The sequence below is a fragment of the Lissotriton vulgaris genome, chromosome 11 (assembly GCF_964263255.1).
Source record: "Lissotriton vulgaris chromosome 11, aLisVul1.2, whole genome shotgun sequence".
Lineage (NCBI taxonomy): Eukaryota > Metazoa > Chordata > Amphibia > Caudata > Salamandridae > Lissotriton > Lissotriton vulgaris.
Window position 1 is genome coordinate 567706551 of NC_141699.1, and position 23261 is coordinate 567729811.

A 23261-nucleotide genomic window follows, 5' to 3' on the forward strand; every position below is an offset into this window, starting at 1 on the left:
GTTAACATTGCTTCCAAGTCTCTGTAGTGGGAACAGGAGGTTGCGCTTGTAGAATATAGTCGGGTCCCTAGGGAAGTAGATTCCCAGGTATTTAAATCACTCTAATGCTTCATTATTAATAGTCCCTCTGGGCAGGGAGGGGTGCTTGCCACTGAGGACATAAATGACTGACTTAGACCAAATTATACTATAACCCGAATACTTCCCGCAATTATTAAAAATATGCAATTCTCTGTTCAGTGAGACCTTGAGTGACACCATTTATAACAAAATGCCGTCCCAGTCTTTGCCCACTTTAGTCCCCTCATGACTGGATCTCTCCTTATCCACATCGCCAATGGCTCCAACATCATGGCAAAGAGCAACGGCAAGTGGGGGCAGCCCTGCCTTGTGCCACTCCCGAGGGTAAATGTGGGGGACTTCCGGTTGCTTACGACTATTGGAGCCAATGGATCCCTGTACAGTAGCAGGATCCAGCTCAACAATTCAGGGCTGAATCCGAATTTCTTTGGGACTGAGAACGTATAGGGCCCTTCAATCGTGTTTAACACCATGGATGCATTGAGGAATACCACCACCACCACCGCAACTTCACATATTGTGTCTGCCCGCCCCATCACTCCAAGTAGCCGTCGTAAATTAAAAGCAACATTTCTGTCTGGCTTAAACCCTGAGTGATCTGGGCGCACCAGTTTGGGTATGACCTGAAACAGGCAGGTGGCCAGTATTTTTGCAAGGATCTTGGCTTCTGCGTTGAGGAACGATATTGGCCTATTAGAGGAGCATTTATTCTGAGGTTTCCCGCTTTTGTGAATGACTACTATGGTGGCCAGTCTCTGGTCTATAGGAAGTGACCCTTTTTCTGGACTCTCCTGAAACTTTATTGTTAGATGTGGCGCCAACTTACTAGGAGCTAGTTTGTACAATCCTATAGGCAAGCCATTGGGGTCCAACGCCTTTCCTGCTTTCAGGTCGCTAATCGCTCTTTCTACCTCTGTGTTTGATAAGTTGGTCTCCAAAACTCGTCTTCCGAGAGTGCGGTTAGGGGCATATCAGACAATAAAGAGGCTGCTTCTTCTGCCGTTGAGGGCATATGGGATTTGTAGAGTTGACGGTAGTAAGCCCCAAATTCTTCCGCAGGTTAAGTAAGTCGCTTGCCGAAGTGGTCTATTAGTTCTGCCACTAATCTATTGGCTTGCTCTCTACGATCCAGCCTTGCCAGTAGTTTCCCAGCTTTGTCCCCAACTTCGCAGATTGTGCTAAGCTTTGCCCTGTAAGGTGCTTTTGCTGCGTCCATTGCTAGGGCTGCATATTCTTTGGTCTTTAGTTTTAAAGTGTGCCTGATCTCTTCTGCGTGCGTTTCTTGGAGTTACCCTTCCAGTTGTAATATATCTTTTTCTAATCGGACTAGTGCAGCATGCTTTTCTTTCCAGGTTCCAGCAATCGGGGAGATAGCGTGGCCTCTAATACCTACTTTAAATGCCTCCCACAGTGTTTGCGCTGAATTCACCCAGTCTCCATTCTCACTAAAATACAACTCAGTCTCTTTCACAATTTTTTCCCTGATCTGGGGGATCTTGAGATACCATGGGTTTATTGTGGCTATCCTTCTTGCTCGCGGCTCTCCCACCTCTATCGGGGCCCCAATGAGAGAATGGCTTGCTATGCCCCTTGCTAGGTGGCTCACCTCTTTGATCTGACCTAGTTGGTCCACCAGTGTTATAATAGTCTATTCTAGACATGCTGCGGTGCGCCCTGGAGTAGAATGTATATTGATTCTCCATGGTATGATGAGCCCTCCATATGTCAACCAACCCCATCGCTCCCAAGAAATTATGAAGCTGTGTGCGAGTAGGCTGTAGTTTCCTCGAGGGCCAGCGATCCAGTTGACCCCAGACAATTGAATTGAAATCACCTCCTATGAGAAGTCTTATTTCTGGTAGTGTTAGTACTATTAGCGCTATTAGTTAGTACTGAAGCGCTATTTTAGACTGTCATGTGTCCGTCGCGCAGCGGGCGCACCAATGGCAAGCCTGTCTGCGCCCAGACGGGACCAGGGACCACCCCCCTGTGCGGAAACACACAGCTCCCAGCTATTCTAGGGCTGACCTGCTCAGCCTCAGGGTAAATCGCCACATTAACTGCGAGACACAACCATAAATCCTAAAAGGAGCAAAGGTCTAGTCAATAAGTTCACTTTCCTTACCACAAACTGTAGATCGCTCCCCAAACACAAAGACGACATCTTTAATCTTCTGCTTGATCAGAAGTCGGATGCGCTATTCCTAACAGAGACTTGGCTAACTACAAGCTCTGGGCCGGACATAGCTGCAGCCCTCCCTCCTAATTACACGATAATCAGGAAGGACCGCTCAAATCAAGGAGGTGGTGGTATAGGCATTATCTTTAAAAATACGTTTCAATGCAAGTGGGAAGATATTAACCTGGTAAATTGTGAAGCAGGGCTTTTTAAACTAGCCCTGTCCCCTCAAACCACACTTTAAGGGATTCTGATATATCGCCCTCTAGGGGCAGCTGGGGATTGGGTGGCAGCCCTATCCGAATACATTGCACCTCTTCTGCTGGAAGCATCTATGTTTGCCGTCTTGGAGACCTCAATCTGCACCTTTAAGACTGCAGTTTCCAATGATTCTTAACTTCTTTTCTGATCTTGAGGCACTCAATATCCACCTATGGAATACTGGCCCCACACACAGAGCTGGCCACCTATTAGACCCAATCTTTGCAAATTTTGATCGCATAAAGTGCGAGCCTGCACTGCCAATCCCGTGGTCCGAACACCTTCTCACTAAATTTAACATCTGGGAACCCTCTCATAAAGTCCTTGTAAAATCTGAGGTGTGGTTTAGAAACTGGCAAAAACTCCACATAAAGGATCTTGATGAACAGCTAATCAGATCCAGCCCTGGCTTTGATCTTGAGAAGATCACAATTAGTGATCATAAGATGATTAATTGTTGGCTATCTAGTGCCGCACAAACTGTTATTCCTCTGACTTTAAGTAAGCATAAATCATGCAATCCCCCGGTCCCATGGTTCACGAATAAATTGAGAGAAGAAAAGTCAGTGTAAAAAATTAGAGAGGCTGTGGAGAAGAGACTATAATCCGGCTAAAAAAAGAAATATATAAACAAGCACTCAATGCGTACCATCTGTCCTGTAAAATCGCCACGGGCAATTTCACCAAAAATGCCATCCTAGGAGCACAAAATCACTCAGGGACTCTCTTTAAAGTTCTAAAGAACTTAGCTGGGGCAGCAGCACAACCTGACCCTCCTACCTTGACACCCACACAATGCAATTCTATTGCGAATTTCTTCCAGGAGAAAATATCAACAATCTATGCCAATTTCACCTCAGATGGTGATTTCACTGATGGTCTATGTAATCCCTCTACCCCTAGCAATAGTGACCAAAGGGATTACTCCATGAAGCATGATATCACGGTATGGCAACCGTTAAACATCAATACTTTCGTCGAAGCCCTGAACAGTATCATATCAGGCTCTCCTCAGGATCCTAAGCCTGCTCATGTTCTTAAACAGCTAGACCCATCCATCTTGGAAGTAATCAGAGCGCTGTTAAACGCCTTCCTCAACCTAGCGGTAATACCTGGTGAGTGGAAGCACGCCATGGTGATGCCCTTGCTAAAAAAGGCTAATAGCGACCCGGAGGTCTTTTCTAACTTCCGCCCAATATCTCTACTGCCGATCTTTTCAAAAATTTTAGAAAAACACGTGAACAAGCAGCTGGCAGATTTTGTAAATGACCATAATCTACTACACTATTCTCAATCTGGCTTTAGGAAAGGCCATTTTACAGAATCCACCTTATTAGGGGTCACTGAGGTTATCCGTCAAGAGCTGGACACTGGAGGCACGGCGGCACTCATTCTCTTAGACCTGAGTGCCGCATTTGACACCATCTCCCACACAATCTTGATTCAGTCCCTAGAAGATATAGGGGTTAGAGGAAAAGCACTGAAATGGTTGGAACAATCCCTCCTGCATCGGACCTTCCAGGTCTTTTCCAAAAACAATTCCTCGGAGGTCCTAAAGTCCCCTTACGGGGTACCCCAGGGCTCAATACTGAGTCCGCTACTTTTTAATGTCTGTCACTCCATTAGCCAGGATCGCTGAAGAAATGGGTCTCACAATTTACTCCTACGCGGATGACACACAACTTGTGTTCTCCCTCACACCTGCAGACAAATCCGGAACTTCTCCCCTTCGCTCTGGGCTCCTAAGAATAGCGAACTGGCTTCACTCAGAGAAACTAAAGTTAAATGGGGATAAAACTGAGCTGCTCGTTTTTGGTAACCAAAAGAATCTCTGGGGCCCGACTCACTGGCCAGCAGAAATATGGGCAACCCCGGTTGCGGTACAATCTGTTCGCAACCTAGGGGTAATAATTGATGAGAAGTTGTCTGTGTGCACATACAGCCAAAACAGCCTCAACCGGTTTTGTGATCCTCAAATGGCTGAGGAAAATATTATGGCAACTACCAGACTGGGCACAGAGAACAGTATTACAGGCACTAGTCAGCTCGAGATTAGACTACGGTAATGTCCTATATTTAGGAGTTACAAAAAGTATCCTGAACCGACTTTGTCCAGAACTCTGCGGCAAGACTGCTCCTCAACCTCCCAGGCCGCACGAGCATGACGGATCACCTTAAACTACATTGGTTGAGGATTGCTAGCAGAGTCAAATTTAAGGCATTGTGCTACATGTTTAAGATTAGTTCAGGAGAAGCACCCGAATATCTATGTAAGATTGGCCAGAAATATATACCCGCCTGCAATCTTCGCTCCATGAACCAGGCAAAATTTGCGGTTCCCAGGGTCAACCGGGCTCGGATGGGCGGCCGCTCATTTGCCCATCTGACCCCAGCACTGTGGAACTCAATCCCGGTCCTACTACGCCTGGAACCTTTGGTTCCGGAAGGGAATTAAATCATGGTTGTTTAATCAATAGAGCCCCTCCCCCTCATTCCATGTGTAACACAGATCCAAGGCGCTGGGAAACCCTCAGGGTAGCTGTCGCGCCATACAAATGCAATAAATAAATAAATAGTTCACCTAGGTCCTTGAATGCTCGGGCCTGGAGGCCAGGTGGTGTGTGTATAAAGATACTAGGTTCAATGTACTGCCTTCCCACCTACTCAAATTATCTGTCCAAATGAGAGCAATTGTCATCTGAATTTTTTCCACATCATAATTCCCACTCCCGAGATCCAGAACTGAATGCAGAGTGTGCCACCAATTTATAGCTCCACCTAGTCATTGCCCCGCATACATTTCTTATTAGGGGCGTCCCTTGGAGTAGAATTGCATCCAGTGAAGGACGTTTGATGTACTGCAATACAATGCCTCTATCTTGTCTCCCAGCCCTTTCACGTTCCAGGACAATAGCTTAAGTCCCTGTTTCAGTGTTGGACCCATTTCTATTTGTGTTGGTACCCTGTCTCATCGGGGTAGCCCCCTTGTGCAGTCTTGTTTTACTACAGCCGTCCGTACAATACCCTCTAGTGCCTGTTTCTCAGTGCAGCATGTTAGAAACTTACCAATCCCTTCCTTTAGCCTCATATTAGTGTCATCTAAACTATGTACAATGCTTAACAAACACCTTCCCCGTCGCTACATAATTTGGGCTGCAAACTGTCCCATTCCGTCAATTCCTTGACTAGCTTGCTGATTGACAGGAGTTCCCTCCCCCATCAAACTTTGTCCCACCCCCCTTCCTGCATGGGGGAGTCAAATCCCCCGCTTCCCCAACTTTGCAGAGTGCCAATCGCCCACCCCTGAAAATTGGTAAGTGGCCCAACCCGCCACCCGTTTACCATCTTTTTAGTTGTGTAAACTATTGCATTTATAAATCACGTGGAACCTGGTCCATCGGCCCGTCATACTACACCTCTAGCGCCTTCCAGGGAACAGTCTCTGGATGCTCCGCCGATGTATGTGCGCTTGTCCTCTACAGGGAGCAAGTGCCCTAAAAGTTCAGAGAGGAGACTCTACAGTACCTTCCTTTGTGTGGATAAGGGATACAACACAATTACTCGTGTCTGTCCTACCCCAAGTGGTTGTCGCTAGACGTTGCCCCCTTGCTTTTTTCGGGATTGTCCCAATCCGTTCCGTTGGCTTACTTAGTTCTTTTTCTTCACCGTGCACCATCCTTCCAGCCAGTTCCACGCTGCTTCTGGGCTGCCGAAGAACCCGACTTTCCCTTCTGCCTCCACCCGCAGTTTGGCCGGGAAGATCATTGTATATTTGATTTCTTTATCTTGCAAGGCCTTTTTCCCATAGAGTAAGCTGCGTCGTTGATGCAGTACTTTGAGCATGAAATCAGGAAAGAAATGTATTTTGCTGTTTTCTAAATAAAACGGCGGTGCCGTCCGAGCTGTCTGTAATATGATGTCTGTCTCGATAGTTAAATACTCTGGCCTCTATGGGTCCAGGGGGTGCTGCCGGTTTAGGTCTACCTCCTGGCACCCTGTGCGCCCGCTCGATAGTGAAATATTGACAGATTTTTGGGTTCCAGGCTTTTCGTGACCAGTTCCTTAAACAAATCTGTACAAATCCTTGGAGTGCCGGAGCGCTCCGAAGGGCTAGCAACATTGTTGCGTCTGGACCTCCCCTCGTACTCATCTAGCAGTGTTTCCATCTTTTCATTTCAGATCTGGAGGTAGTTTACTTGTTTCTTGAGGGCTGATGTCTTTGGCTAGGGAACTAGTTGTGGATGCTACGTCTTTAATTCTAGTGTTCAGGTTACTCATGTCTGCCCTGATTAAAGAAGCTTCGGTTGAGACAAAGTCCATTCAATTTTCCAACGACGTTCTTACCGTGATGATTGCTGTCATGATATCTTGTAGAGTCAACTCTGATTGTCTGTCTGGTGCATACGATTTCGCTGGCAGTTCAGCAGCGTCTTTCTCCTGCACACTAGTTCCTTTCTGCCAAGCATACTTGTCTAGTTTAGTTTGCATTACTGATTTGCCACTCCTCCCTCCTGCCATCTCAGAACTTGGTGGGCCCTCAGTTTGTCTGGGTGGTGCTCCTGATCCAGCTACTCTCCGCCGCCTGCCCGAGGCTATTCAAACTCGTCGGCCTGTCAGGTTTTGCTGGTTTGCTGAGGTCTATCTTTTATAGCTCTGTCTGTGGCCGTTTGGTGCCTCAGAGCATTGATTATATTCAGAGTCTCAATTGCTTTCTGTGTCTTTTCCCTGTATCCCACAGATCTATGCTTGGGAGTCCTAGATTCCACTTAATCGCACCACCGTCGTCTTCAAGCAGTGTCGGGTGTCTGCCGATGCCTTCCAATGCCTTTGCGCCCACTCAATGCCCTAGAACCTCAAACCTGGTCAGTTCTGGCTGTGTCTCTGAGCCACTGAGTTTTCACCCTGTGGCTCTGCTTGCTTCCCAGGGTTAGAAGTATCTTCCGATAGCAGCAGCAGTGATTTGAGCTTCTCAGGAGTGCCCACGTCTGCAGTGCCTGCTTTACGTGCGCTTGAATGAGGGAGTCCACTATTTGCACTGGTTCTTGCTGGTGCCTCAGCTCGTTGCTTCCCTAGTCAATCTCTCTGCTGCCCTAGTGTTCTTTCCTGCTGTGAGCGGTAGGCGTTCCTCTTTTATTTCCCCTTGAATCGTCAGGGGCAAGTGTTGGATATCTCCCCAGGCTGGGGAATTGGGGCTGCACCAGCTCATGTGAGCTCACCAGTGCTAGATTCTGGGCCTTGGCTTTGCCACATGGAGGGAGTCCTTGCTTCGTCAAATCTCGCTCATCTGGGACTCTCCATTCATGCACCTTGTGCTGGCCCCACAGGCGCCCCGTCTTCAGAGCGATCAATGCCGTTGGGCCTCTCCTTTACGAAGTCAAGCCGATCTCTGTTCCTCTGCACTCGATTTACCTGCTGCCACTCTTGATTCTCTCCCAATGGGTTCTGTTTTTTTTTAAAAACGTGTGCAGCTCAAGTGACCCCGGATAAATATGCAGATTGTGGAATTACGGGTGCGGTTTGCCGGAACCACAATAGTATGCGGCCATCTTGCTCGGCTGTTGGCCACGCAGGAGTCCATTCTATTTTTGAGGCAGACAAAGTATCCAGGTGGGACCTTGGTGGGAGGGGGGTTGAGTGCATTCATGAATTTGTGTGATGAAAAATTATCCCAAGAGAGAGGTAGGAGGTGGCTTGAGTGATGTTCATGCTGTAAGTGGAGGGGAGAGGCGAACAGAACGATATAGCATAATCTGACCATATTATTGGTAAGGGGGCTGAAATGGAAGTGCCTCTGAGGTTGGTGAAAAGTAAGTCCAGGATGCGGCCTGAGTTCCCTCTGCCCTTGGTATTGTCTTTCAGGGCTAACCGGATGGCAGGCACCTTCAAATCATGGTTTTGTTAGAAAAAAAGTTTATTAGGACAATTATCCATGCAACATTCTCAAAACAATAAACCTGTGCAGTATAAAATTGACTTTAAACCAGCTTGCCTTGCAACACTGAGACCTTCTGTTAGAAAATTTCAAATACAAGATTGAACTGTTCATTGTTGAATGTCCCTGTAGTCTGAAAAGTGGAATGAAATTGTAATATGTCTCTTTTTTTTTATTTTTACTATTCAGACCTTGAGGATGAGCTTAACTTGGTGCTGCGGAGAAATAAAGAGCTCAGCCTGCGAGTCAATGAGTTGGAAGATCTAATGTGCCCTGAGGTAGGGGAATGAATGAGAGGGAAGCATTATATGTATTGCATGAATGATCCAGTGGTCAAGGTGGGCTCAGTCTTCTGTTTAATAGTGTACAAATAAGAAAATGGCACAACAACCTAACAATTTGAGGGAGCGAGATCAGCAAGTATTGCATTCTTTTGGCACTTGCACATGCAGTTCCCAGCCTCAGATGGTTCTGAGATGTAAGAAGGTACGTGGATTGCATTTGAAATAATTTGAATATTCACTGCATTTCTAGTTTGTTGTGCATTGGTAAAGCTCTGTGGTTGCAGATACGTTAGCAGGAGTTGCTGCCATAGCCCGAGGATGAATAAGTCTGAGTTTTAGTCCTTGAATGACAGAGGGGGAAGCGGCCTTTACAACGGGTCAGTTACCACGCAATACCATTACCGCGCATCCATTACAGCGCATATGGCTTTGCCACGCAAAATCTGAAAACACTTAAGCCTTTACCACACATCCCTTTACAACAAAAATGTAAGTATTTCGCAGGTAAATATAAAGCCTTTATATATAAATATGGGTAAGGGTGTTGTAGGGCTTGGCCTTTTTGGCTAAAGTTCTCTAAACTTTCTGCTTTCCCCCTACACCGTTTCCCTGACCTTAAGTTGCCAATTTAGATGCTTTGGGTACTTTACCACTGCTGATCAGAGTCCAAGTACAAGTGTTCCCTATGTAAAGTGTAATGGTAATTGGTTGGCCATGATTGGTATGTTTGCCTTACTAGTGAAGTCTGTAGTGATGTGCACTGTGCGTGCCTGGGCTAGTAATGCAAAGGCACGCAGCAAAGGAAACTCGGGCCTGCAGTGTAGGGCCTGCGCACAGTTTGCTAAGTTAGCATGTTCTGACAAGTGCAACCACTTATCAGGCCTTACTTTCCCTTTTGCATACACATTGGGCACACGTGTGGTAGGTCGTGGGTAACCCCTGGGCAGGGTGCAGTGTAAGTAAAAGGCAGGACATCTACTGAGGTGTGTGCTATGTTCTGACCGTGAAAAACACTCCATTTCGTTTTCACTTTTGAAATGCCGTTCTGCCCATAGGACAGAATGAAGGAGGCTGAGTTTTGTATTTTGGTAGCCTAGTTTCCTATAAGTTTATAATGGAGAGGTGAAGTTTAGTATGTATGAACTCAGTGTCATAACACATCTTTCTATGAAAGTGGTGTTGTCACTGTGTGTTCAGAAACCACTCTTTCAGAAACCACTCTTTTAGAAAGTGGCTGAGATGTGTGCTTTAAGCATTTCTGTGCCTCTGTTGAATGTGGATTGACTGTCTGGATCTGAGAGTAGCTGGGGAGGTCTTGACTCAAGGGGGAGGTTGAGATGGCACCAGGCTGACCTGCAGCTGGAGAGTAGGCGAGGAGAAGCCCTGGGAGGTGAAGAGGCCTGGGTTGCTGCTATAAAACAATTGACCCATCTCCTGAGTGATTAAGGATCCAGACCCCCAGTATCAAAGGGAAAAAGGTGACACTGGGAGGGAGACACCCAGAACTGAATTTGGGAGGGGTCAGGGACCCCTGAGCACAACTAACTTCAAAGACATTAAGTGGTATAACTAGGAGAGCTGAAACCCCTGAATGTTGGAATGAACCCGAAATGGATTTAGACTGAAAAGGCTTAGACCGATTTCATGGTCAAGAGGAACCTCTACTAAGGAAGGAACAACTGAAGAGACTGCTGGGGAAGACCAACCCTTGCTTTATGATCTAGGGCTGGTCTGCAGTTTGCTGTTTTAACCAAGGAAGAGGCTGTTGGGACTGTGCTTTGGGCGCTGGGTCCCCCTGCTTGACGAAGACTGTGCTTTGTGCTGTGTCTTGGAACCCCAAGGGCCCACGGTGAACTGGCTCCCTGTTTGGAAACAAAGGAACATAAAAGTTTCCGGAGAAGTTTCAAGTTACGCGGTGGGCGCGTGTTGTGGCACCTTGAGACCCTCGGAAGATGTGCCCTGTGAGGAGAAGTGTGACTCAATGGTTAGAGCAGCAGACCCTGATGCAGAGGTCTGGCCCGGGACCAGGGTTCAATTCCCGCCTTGGCAGCTCTTGGACTCCATCTCCCCGGACCTGATAATTCTCGCCTCGGTGCCTAGTCTAATCATGGGTCCCACTCTGTGACTCTGGGCAATAGCTTGCTTAATCTCCACAACGGCCCCAGCAGCGCTTGGATGCCTGGCTTCACCTTGGGCGTGCCCATGAGTGGACATCTCACAGGAAAGCCAGGAAGGGTTCCACAGCGGTACGAATACAGCGCTACGAGACCTCTGGGTAGAAGGCGCTATATAAAAACAAACACATTTACATCTTGGACACAGTAAGGAGGAGTGGGAATCTGACGCACTGGGTGTATGTCGTGGTGCGCAGGAGGCACGGGTGAAAAGCACCTGGTCAACGTTGGTATTGCAGGTGAAGTGAGTCTCGGACGCGTTGGGTGCGTGTCGTGGTGCACCGCAGTGGTTAGAGAAGAGTGCCTGGTCAGCGTGTGTACTGAAGCTGACGTGAGACTCTGCATGCAGGGTACGTGTCGTGGTGAACCGCAGGTGCTGGTGAAGAGCCTCTGGTCGGCGTGTGCATCGGAAGTGGAGCAAGTCTTGGGTGCGTGTCAGGGTGCATTGGAGGAGTTGGTGAAGAGCGCCTGGTAATCGAGTGCACCTGAGAAGTGAGGCTCGTACACGGTGAGCGTGTTGTGTTGCAGTCGAAGGCGTGGGTGAAGAGTGCCTGCATATCGGGACACGAGAGGTGGAGTAAGTCTCAGTGAAGCAGTGTGTGTGCTTTGGTGTTCGGCTGATCATCGTGTGCACCGGAAGAAAGTGAGTCTCTGTAATGCTGTGTGCTTTTCTTGGTGCCAACTGAGACCGCAGGCCGCGCACACTGAGTGGACGTGGAGTCTGATCAGTGTTGTGTGTGTGGCTTCGTGCCAGAAGAGACCTGGAGGGTGCAGAGGTGAACGTGCACCTGGAGAAAAAGTAATCTCAGAGGCATGGGGTATGTGTGCCCTGCAGCAGCCGGAGACCTTCCTAAATGTCGCGGTCGGGACCCGCATCCCAAGAGGAGCTGAGCTGCCAGGCTGAGCTGCTGAGGCCCATTAAGAAAGTTCTGCACGGAAGGCCAAGTTTGCTGAAGGAGGAGAGGAAAGTCGGGTCGCGCCCCCAGGTAACGTGGATCAATACCTGGGCGGGGTGCGGGCTTGGGAGTACACTCTCTCGGCCTCTCAGTCCTGTTTTTTTTCAGTGAATTTCAAAGGTTTTTTAAATGCGAATTTCTAATTATGCCTACAGAGGTTGGACATGTGAAGAAATAATAAAAAAAACGCACAGAAAGAAGCAAAAGAAATGCAGAAAGAAGCAACAGAAATCCACAAAGACGAAGAAAAGTGCAAGAAGCAAGACGTGCAGAAAGAACCAACAGAGGAGCAGAAAAAGGCCTTGTTGCAAAATCATCCTGTACCCACAACTTTCAGACGGGTACTGGTGGTAACTGACTGACTAATCAGGCCTAGAGCCAGTGCTATGCTAAAAGACACTTAGAAGACAGTGAAAACACCCACATACACTAGGGAACACTATGCGTTGGGGTACCCCTGTGATTAGCATGACTTCCTCTGTAAGCTACTAGTACATAATAAGGCAGGGGGATTAAAACTACCTCTTAAAACGCGCCACGGGGCTGATTTGCACAGTGGTGAAGGGAGGGGGGGGGGGGGCCTGAGGCATGTGTTCAAACACGTCCTGTGGCCGTTTTAAGTTGGGAGATTAAGTCCCCTTGAATCCTGAGGGTCCCTGGGGTCCAACTAGCCCACTAGGTACCTCCAGTAAGCGCCACAGAGCTGCTTTGCACAGAGATGTAAAAAGGGGCATGGCCTGGACCACCTCTCTACAACGCAGGGCTATGGCACTTACTGGGGGTACCAGGCGGCCTAGTTGGCCCCCAGGGGCCCTCAGTATTGAAGGGGACTTAATCTCCCAACTTAAAACGCGACACAGGGGGTGTTTGCACCCGTCACCTCTGGCCCACCCCCTCCCTTTACCACTGTGCAAAGGCACCCTGTGGCACGTTTTAAATTGGGGGATAAAGTACCCTTGAATCCTGAGGAACCCTGGGGTCCAACTAGTTCACCAGGTACCTCCAATAAGCGCCACAGAGCTGCTTTGCAGAGAGGTGTAAAAAGGGGCATGGCCTCTGATCACCTCTCTGCAGCGCAGCTCCCTGGCGCATACTGGAGGTACCTGGTGGGCTAGTTGGCCCCCTGGGACTCCCAGTATTAAAGGGGAATTAATTCCCTAACTTACGACTCTCCAGGGGGTGCTTTTGCACAGTGGTGAAGGAAGGGGGCGGGGCCTGAGGTGACATGTGTGCAAACACGGAGTGAGGCGCGTTTTAAGTTTGGGAATACATTCCTCCTCAATACTGAGGGTCCTTTGAGGCCACCTAGCATACCAGGTACCTCCAGTATGCGCCAAGGAGCTGCGTTGCAGAAAAGTGTTCATAGGCCACGCCCCTTTTTACACCTCTCTGCAACCCAGCTCTGTGGCGCTTACTGGAGGTACCTGGTGGGCTTGTGGCCCCAGGGACCCTCAAGATTGAAGAGGAATTAATTCCCCCAGCTTAAAACGCGCCACAGGGAGTGTTTGCACTCATGTCACCTCAGGCCCCCGTCCCCTCCCTTCACCACTGTGCAAACACGCCAATGGCTCATTTTAAGTTGGGGAATTAAGTCCCCTTGAATCCTGAGGGTCCCTGGGGTCCAACTACCCCCCCAGGTACCTCCAATAAGCGCCATAGAGCTGTGTTGCAGAGCGGTGTAAAAAGGGGCAAGGCCTGGACCACCTCTCTGCAATGCAGCCCTGTGGCGCTTACTGGAGGTTCCTGGTGGGCCCCCAGGGAACCCCTGTATTGAAGTGGAATTAATTCTCCAATTTAAAATGCACCAAAGGGCGCGTTTTCAGAGTGTTTCTGGGAGGTAGCAGGTCCTCTGGCACAATCACTTCTTTTTTTTTTTTTTTTCGTTAGGAGGGGGTCATGTTGCTCCCCCTTCTTTGCCCTTATTTGGGGCCCTAGGTACCCCATTCCCCCAGGGCCTTATCCCTTTTAAACAAAAAAATAAGCTAACGATAAGTGGGCCGCGTGGGCCCCCCTCCCGTGGCCAATCCTGGCCCGGGAACCCCATCTTCCGGGGACTGGCCTCTCGTTTGGGACCGTGGGGGGAGCCCCAATGCCCCCATGGTCCCTGCCGGCTCCGCGTGTCCTGCGGGAGCCGGGATTGCTTTTCCACATGTGAAGCTGCTGACATGCATCTCCCTGTGTTGAAAAGCAATCTGGTTTAGATTTTGGAAGAGACCAGGTTTCCTGCTCTCTTCCAAAATCCAAACCAGTGTTTGCTATGACCGCCCGTCCTGTCATAGCAAACCGCTGGTTCCCAGGGGTGGGCACCCTGGGACACTGCAGGAGCCGGCCCTGGGGCGGTCCCCAGGGCCATCGCAGGCTCCAGGAGGGGGGCTGCACGGCTCCCCTCCTGTACCCAGCCCCGGGGAGCTGGTGTTCCCTGGGACTCGGGGGTCCCTAACGGTCCCCCAAATTTACATATTAGTGCCCCGGGTAGGTGGTGGTCCCCAGGGCGTGTGGGGCTCGAGCCCACCCACACAGTTATTATTATTTTTTATTTTTTAAAGCCGGGAAGGGGGGGGGGTGGCGGTCACTGGGGCAGCGGGGGCCGTGTGCCCCTGCACAATAATTAATGAAAGCCCTGGGGATGGCGGTCCCCCAGGACTTAGGGTGACCTCACATAAAAAAAGCCCTGGGGTGGTGGCGGTCCCCGGGGCTGCAGGGGTCCTCTTGGGCCCCAGCAAATATTTTTTTACATGCCCCCAGGACTAGGCCATTCCGGGGGCTAATAATAACGAAGCGCAGGAGCCCGCGCTATGTTTTTATTTTATTTTCGTGGCCTGATCCGCGGATCCTCCGCGTCTCGCGGATCCTCCGCGTCTCGCGGATTTGTAAATTTTTTTTAATGCTTTTTTGGGACTACCAAAGCAGGCCTAGGGGGTCAGGGCGCTTTTACCCTGCCCCATTTTCTTGTTTTGCGCATTTGTTTCTCTTTTCTTGTGCCTCGGTTCTACCAAGGCACAAGATGGCTGCCAACACTTCCTGGTTTGAAGTGTTGCCAGCCAATTAGAATGCAGCTCATGATCTGCAGGGTGCGCGGATCCACCACCCCTCTAGATATCGAAACTTTTTTATTTTTTGATTTTTCTCTGCAACTACTGAACGGATTTACACCATTTAAAAAAAGAGTGCTTTCTGAACCAAACACTATCTTTTTGACAAATTTGGTGTAATTCCGTTCAGCAGTTCGAGCTGTAGCCGTGTCTAAAGTTTCCTATGGGAAATGCATTTTTCGACCTATATTTTTTTAATCTCTCATGAACTACTGAACGGATTTACACCATTTAACAAAGTTCTTTCTGAAAGAAGGCCTACCTTATTGCCAAATACGGTGTAATTTCGTTCAGCAGTTCAGGCTGTAGCCGTGTCTAAAGTTTCCTATGGGAATTAACATGGAGTAAACACGTTTTGGAAACCCCTTTTTTCTCGGCCCCAGCTTGCCAAATCACCCCGAAAACCTTCAAGATCGGACCGAAGCTCCCCACTAGTTTTGAAAATTTCGCGAAGATTCGTCAACCAGCGCCAAAGTTATTGGGAAAAGAAACGCTTTTTGATTAGCAACAAGGTCCTAACTATAACTACATACTGGCAACCGCCAGTGGGTAATATATAAATAATACCTACCTGCAACCGCCAGTAGGTAATATATAAATATAACCTACTGGCAGTCCTAGTTGGGACCTATTTTCCATAGGATTTGCTTGTAACTTTGGTGCCTTTGACGAATCTTCACAAACTTTTCCCCAAAAAGTACTTTACTGTTTCTAGTTGTGTATGGAAAGTTTTGTGGTGAGTTGTCAAGCGGGGGCTGAGGGGACAAAAAGGGGTCAAAAAAGTGTTTCCCACTGGGCGGAATTAAACTGAATTTGCAAAAAGGCTACCTTTGGTCCAGAAAGTTTGCGTTTTGTTATTTGGTGTAAAATCGTTCAGTAGTTCTTGAGATTTTAAAGGAACACCAAATTTGTATATCTAGGGATGCAGACCCTCCATGAATCTTGCTGATCTCGTGCTGAGATCTGATTGGCTGCCAAAATTTCAACAAGGAAATGCCGGCAGCCCTTTTGTAACTCTGCCTCAGCAGAGCCCCCCCCCCCCCCCCCCCCCCCCCTCCCAAAAACAAAAAAACATAAGAAAAGGTGGCAGGGTATCTTGCCTGATTGCCTAGATCTGGAACTGGGGTCCCCAGGGACTCGGGTGGAAAAGCGTTATTTTTTTTATTTTTAAGTTTTTGCTTCAAAATCGTTCAGATTTGAGAATCCATGGCAAATGTTACTAAAAATAAGTGCGGCCTCCCAGTCTGATTTAATGATTAGCCCCCGGGTGGGCCAGGTCACAAGAGTAAGCATACATGAAAGAAAAGGGGAGGGGGGGCGCTTGAGGCCCCCCTCCCCAAGGGCAGTGTAGTGTTGGGTATGTGTAGAATGTTACTATGTAACAGAGCTATGTTGGGTGACCGGATCAACTAGGGAGAAAGACGCTTGGAGTTGGTGCGGCCAGTATTCTGTTTTGTATATCCTGCCTAGTCTCAATAAAGTGTTACTTAGGCACTTGTGTAGTGTACTTATTACACTTAACTAGCGATGCACAGAACGAACATGACTCGTGTGTCTGTACCTGTTTCCTTATCGAAGTTTCCTGCTGCTGCGACGGACTTGATGGGAATTGTTGCTTTTGGCCATGATTGGTTCTCTATGAACTGATCCCTGGATCTCTTGACCATGCCTGGATTGGTCAGCACCGTACTCTGGTGAGGCGTATTTTACTCCATTTTATTTCGTGCTTGCGTCCCCTGTGCTCTCCACAGGCAACTCTGCGTGTGAGCTTTGCATTTGCGAACTTTGTTTCCTAGCAACACGCTCACAATGCAGATTCTGTACACTACTGGCAAGTCTTGAATTATATGACTCGCTACTCAGGCTTTACGGAGTCTGCATGTGTTAGACCTGGCACCTTGGCGTGAGTCTCCCTTCCACTTTTTTGCTGATGTACCTCAGATGTTTTTGCTGGTATTCGATGCTCAGGGCACTGCACCGCGGCCAATCGTGCTGCAGTGCAAGTGCTCCCTATATAAAGTGTATCCGAAATTGATTTCCATGATTGGCTTATTTGGTATACTGTCAGTCCCCAGTAACGTGCACCAGGAGTGCCGGGGCTTTTAGATACAAATGCCGCTAGTGGGCCTGCAGCGCTGGTTGCGCCACCCACCGAAGCGGCCTCGTAGAAGATGTCTCGGGTCCGCCATTGCAGACCCTGCGTACAGTCTGGTACTGTCACGCTGACTGCAAGTGCCCACACTTGCCAGTCCCTAAACCTTCCCTAACCATTATATCAGTCACCCCTATGGTAGGCCCAAGGGCAGGGTGCATTGTAAGTGTAAGGTAGGACAAGCCTGATGTGTGTGGCATGTCCTAGTAGTGAATTACCGCCTTTTTTGTTCTTCACTATTGAAGGGCTGCCTGTTCTTTTAGGCCAAGGTGAGCGGCTGGAACTATTACACGCTATAGTCCCAGCTGGCTCCGGGAACACAGTGGCATGTCGAGTTTGGTATGCCTTAACTCAGAATAAAATACTTCCTTCAGCAAGGTTTATTTTAATATCCTGTGTTTGCAACTGCTACTTTTAGAAAGTTAGCATTTGCTTGCCTGACTATTTCAGCCCGCCTCTGCCAGGATGTGTATCTGCTGTCTGGGTTTGTGCGAGTGACAGGGCTGGGGAATTCCCGGGGACAGTCGGGGTGACCAGGTGGTGATAGAGTGCTTACACCAGGATGGGTGGGCGGAGTAGTCCTTAACTCTGAATAGGGTTGTGCTCCACCGCCACAATGCTGGCTCCACCTCCTGCGGAGCGTCTGATGTCCCTGCCCTGCTCCCTGAAAGAAGACGACAGCTTCCTGTCAACAGAGTACTCCAAAACCGGGTTGAACCAGGCTCAGGCCCCCTGGCCTGCCAAGACAAAAGAAACAGAGTATAAAGGTAGGAGCCCTGCTCCTAAGAAATTAGATCCAGTTTTGACCACGACAAACCTATGCCCGACTAGAAGGACCAAGAGAAGCTGAGGAGAAGGAATCCTACAGTGGTGCCTGCAGCCTTGCTGAGGACGGAGAGGAAAAGACCAGAAAGGACTTTGAAGACTTGTGCCTGAAAATATCTCCAAGGGCTTGATCATGAGCTTGCCCCCTGAACGGAACCCCAGGACCATTGGGTTCTATTCTGCCTGTGCCCGTTTGCTGTTGGGCCTTTAGTTCTTATTCCCTCGCCAGAGTTGTGACTCGGGTGCCTTTGCCCTCCAAGGTCGTGACAGCTTGGAGCCTGGTTGCCCGGCCGCCGAGAGCCCCGCTCAAGCTTGAGTCGCTCTCCGCTTCAGTGCCGGGCCGCCCGCTCTCCTGTCACCTCGCCTGCTACGGAGCACGCAGTGCCCCACTCATCTCCTCTCGCCGGAATCTGCACGGAGCGCATCTGATGGCCTCGGACTGTCCGTACGTCGTAACGTACCCGACTGTCTCGCTTTGCCCTCCTTCATACCAAGGCCGTGCCGCACCTCAGAAGGTCTTCCGTACTGTGGTACCGAAGGCCCGGTGCTGCACCAGTCTGCCCGAGAACGCGATGCCCCACACAGATCCACAGGTACGAACTGGTGTGCTAAGAAGTAGTACGCCCCACAGGCCTGAACAGCGCCTCGCCCCGTGAGCTGCATCAGACCCCGGATCGCCGCAACCCTCCACACAGTCCCTCTCACCCGCCTCGCACCTCGAGGGGGCTCCGAGACGGATAGATCCTTTGGAGAATCGTTGGCCTCGTCCAGGGTCCGCCCTCACCAGTAGCCGCGCCTGAAACACCTCGTACACTCATCGCAAGATACATTGGAACTCTATCCTGAGTTCGCATCGGATCCAGGGTCCGCAACGTTTGTTTTCCCTGTCATCGTACCTTGCTGACCAAGAACACTTAAGAACAATTGCCTATTTAAATCTGGTGGCCTTCATTCGATAAACGTTATATGGTCTTGTGATTCTGCATATATTTTTACATTAAGTCTACGTATTTTTGATACAATCCTACGACTGGTGTCCGTTTGTGGTGGGTCAGTGGGTTTCCTGTATGTGATCATAAATGCTTAACTATCGCCCTGAAGTTTAGCCTTGTCTGCTCGCGCCACATTACCTAGATGGTGAGCAAGGGTTATTTCTAAAGGAGTAGTTCTCTTACCCTGACTAGAGGAGAGGGTAAGTTTTGTCACAAGTGCATACCTGTGCCAACCAGGGACCCTCGAGTCTAACAGCATGTATTGACATTCTTCCCGCATACGCAATGTACATCACAGCAGTGCAGACATCAGGCGGCCATCTTGGTGTTTGAGGTGATAGATTGTGCTGGAGTTGAGGCTGGCATCAGACATAAGTCTTCTCACACCATGGCACACCAGCTATTTTTCCATCAATGCGTGATACTCCACAAACGTCTGGTGCCATTGGAAGAAAGTTTGTTGATTCACTGACATGCACAGCTAACTGCAACTTTATCTTAAGGTACTACTAGCGCTTACTGCATAGTACCATCTGAAAATGGTGTGTTGACTCGCTGACACACACAGGTATTAATGTTTCATCGTCTTGTTTAATACACTGACACGCACAGCATTTTCAAAGGAAAGCGCACAGCATATTGGCAGTGACATTTCTCTACTCTTTTATTGCAGTTACTGTATTGCATTTAATAGGCAAATTTCGTTCTTGTTGTTTCCCAATCTACATAGATACAACTTGTTGCAATTCTATTTTATGGTTTAGAAAAATTATTTTGTGTCTGCAAGTATATCGTACCGTAATTGATGGTGAAGATTGTAATAAGGCCATCCTTTGAACTAGACCACTCCTGCACCAGGTATTATGTTGGATACTTAAGAAGTTTGTGTATGTTCCTGGAGAGCAGCCAGTTCCTTGGTTACAATGGAAAGATTATTTCTTGAATGATATTGCTACAATTGACCATGCAAACAAATTGTCGCCAGAAAGGAAAAAAGGATTACTTCGCTCCTTAGGTCCCCAGGAGTTAAGAATCTATAACGGTCTAAAGAGGATTATTTGGTGGATGAGTGCTTTTAGTGAAGTCCTTAGATAATTAGATTCATATTTTTCTCCAAAGTGCTGTATTGGTAGAACGCATTACAATTTGTTCCACAGGAAACAAGAGTGGAGTGAGTCTATTGATGATTACGTATCTGATTTGAGAGAACTTGAATTGGATTGTTGATTTGGTGACATGCAAGAAGAACTTATAAGAGATCGGGTAGTAATGAATGCTCATGATCCATCAATCCAATTAGTGGAGATAGTCCTTTAAAAGATGGAATGTCTATTTTAATAAAGGCTGAGCGGTCTGGGAGATGCACTGAAGAAAGTTAATAAGGAACATCAGACTGTAGCTAGTCATATCAAACAAACCCAAAGTAGTCGAATCCAACGTAGCTGAAGCTAGCAAAGAATTACTCGAGTGGACAGGAAAACCTATGTGAGCAAACAGTTTAGGAGTTATATGTCCCAATGTAATAACCACCTAGCGAATTACGGAAGTTGCTCCACAATTAAGCAGAAATGCAGTGCATGTGGGGACATTTGGGCATTTTACGTGTGTTTGTAAATTAAAGGCATGCAAACCAGAGAAAGCCAAATGTATTGAGGAAGTGGACACAGAGTCCACGAGTGAGGAGACTGCAGACGTGGAGGATATTGGACTGTTGAATGAGAGAAAAGGTGGTTTTGAATATTGGTAATGACAAAAGTAAACCTATGTTTTTTATGAAATTCAGGGGAGATGGGATCCGCATTGCTGCTGATACTGGTTCGCCATTTACAATTATAAATGAGTCTACATGGAAAGAACAATTTAAAAAAAAAAAAAAAAAAAATTTGGGAAGGCTGAAACTGACATGGCGACGGAGAGGTATATTAGAGAAACCATAGAAATGTTGGGGGTATAAGAATCTAGTTTCTAGATTTAAGATCAGGAAATCCATAGATAAAGTATATGCATCAAAGAAAAGCCCTTCAGTTTTGGGATGGAAGGACCAAAGGAATTTGAAAATTATTTTGGATCCTAATGGTGTTGAACAGGTAGTAGTGCTAGATGAGGTGGGAGTTATTGGAAAAAAATGTGTGCTGAGTTTCCAGGTGTTTGCGGAAAGTATTGGGAGGATGGCTGGTTTTGAACACAAAATATTGCTGAAGGAAAATGCTATTCCCAAGATTCTCAAGCTTACAAATATTCCTGCGTCGGTGAGGGAGGAGGTGAAAGCTGAATTGGAATATCTCGTTAATGAGGATATTCTAGAACCGATGGAGTCAGCAGAGTGAGTCGCTCGCTTAATTGTTGCCCGGAAAGCTGGCCGCAAAATCAGATTGTCAATTTACACTAGCTACATAATATTTTAAGTGACCAATTCCCTTTACCCAAAATCAATGGGATGTTAACCAAGTCTAGAGGCATGGCATTTTTCTCCACTATTTATTTACTGCAAAGCAAACATACCGGCAGATTCCCTTATGCGATGAAAACCGAAAGTACATTTCGTTAATTACGCTTGTAGTATCATCAATTTAAAATGGTGCTGTTTGGACTTGCGGTTAGGGTGTTCCAACAGTTGATGTTTCACATCATTGGAAAGTATAGTCCTGTATTAGTGTTTCAAGATGGCATACTGGTGATGGGAAAAGAACGGAATGACCATGACTTTCAAACGCAAACTAGTTTTGTCTTTGTTAGACAAATATAGTCTCACTGTGGAGTATTCAAAGTGCAAATTCGCAGAGACAGGCAACATACTTGGGACAGGAGATCAGTATGGTAGGGAATCAACCAAAGAGTAAACTGGTGGAAGCTATTAAAGATGCCCCATGTCCCAAAAGTAAGGAGGAGGTGAAATCCTTCCTTGGCTTGGTAGAATTTTTTCCCAAATTTGTTAATTTCTCTGAGGAAGTTTCATATCTGACAACTATATAAAATCAAAGTTACATTTGTATGGTCTAATGGATTGTGAAAGTGAGTTTGATTTAAAGAATGCGATTTGTGCAGCTCCTACATTACTAGGGTGCAACCCTATGGGTTTAAAGTATGATCACAATGGATGGCAGCAGCATAGGTATTGAGGCAGGGTTGTCACAGTACAATGAAGATGGGAAGGCAGTAATTGTTTCATATGCTTAAAGGGCTCTTTCACCAGTGTCACCAGTGGAAGAAAAGTATGCAGTGATAGAGAGTGGAGCTTTAGAGTGCGCCTGGGCATTAGAACATTTCTGTTCATTCATTTGGGGGAAATAAGTTACTATTAAATGTGACCATAAGCCACTGGTTAAAGTGTGGACCAATGTGGATATGGACCATGTCTTCTCGGTTGGCCCGAATTTCAATGAGAACGCTAGATTTCATGTATGAAATTGAGTACTTACCAGGTAAAAAGAATACCGTGGCAGATTTTTTGTCTCGCATTCCTATCCAAATGTCTGATAAGCAAGATGATTTACTTGTGGATGTAAAGGTGGCTTTGGTGTGGGTCAATGGGGACAGGTTTTTGGGAAAAAATGGGATGATGATTGTAAAATAGATGTGACACTAAAGTCAATGAGTACATAAAAAAGGGATGGCCATCAAAGAGTGACTTGGGATAGTTGACACCTTTTTGGGGGTGAGAAATTAATTAACCAGCAAGGAGTCCAATATGTTAAAGGAGAAAGACTGGTTCCTCCAGAAGTTTTAAGGAAAAGAATAATTACATTGTCACGAAGGCCATTTACTGATTGTAAAGAAGTCTATGTCAAGAGTGTCTACTGCTGCCCTGTGAAAGGTGTAGAAGTAGAAGTGAGAGGATGTGGAATTTGCATGTCAGCTGATAAAACTCTCAAAACGTTAAGACATCCCATAAGTAATTTTGTGCGTCCTGACTGTCAGTGGGAATTTGTAGTGGTCATCATGGGGCCAGTTTGTAGTTCAGGAAAGTATAATACTCATGGATGTGTTTTCTGTGTGGTAGATTGTAAAAATTATCAAGCAGTTAGACACCAAAACTATAAACTTTTTTGATGACGTTTTTCATAATGAAGGTACACCAGCAGTTAGAAGTGTTAATGGTTCACAATTTGTCAAACAGGGTGAAACCATGTTTAAGCATGTGCAGGATTGCACAAAGAATAACTTAATTGTGCAATCCCAATGGGAATGGGATGGTAGAGCGATTTAATAGTTTTAAAGCAGCCATCCAGCTTGCTTGCAGGAGTGAAAATCCATGGGAGGTACAAGTTTTTAAAACTGTATGGTCACACAGTCACTGTTGTGGAAGCGACTACATTTTCTGCGTTTGAATTGA

At 47.4% G+C, this 23261-nt stretch overlaps 1 protein-coding gene across 1 annotated transcript in view; it reads left to right on the top strand.

The window, feature by feature from the left end:
- The window catches only part of LOC147683161 (uncharacterized), a 360314-nt gene that overhangs the window by 191702 nt on the left and 145351 nt on the right, over positions 1-23261 (top strand). The window contains exon 4 of the mRNA XM_086943660.1: positions 8643-8731. Within this exon, the coding sequence (XP_086799786.1) occupies positions 8643-8731 (89 nt within the window). The remainder of the gene's footprint in view (positions 1-8642; positions 8732-23261) is intronic.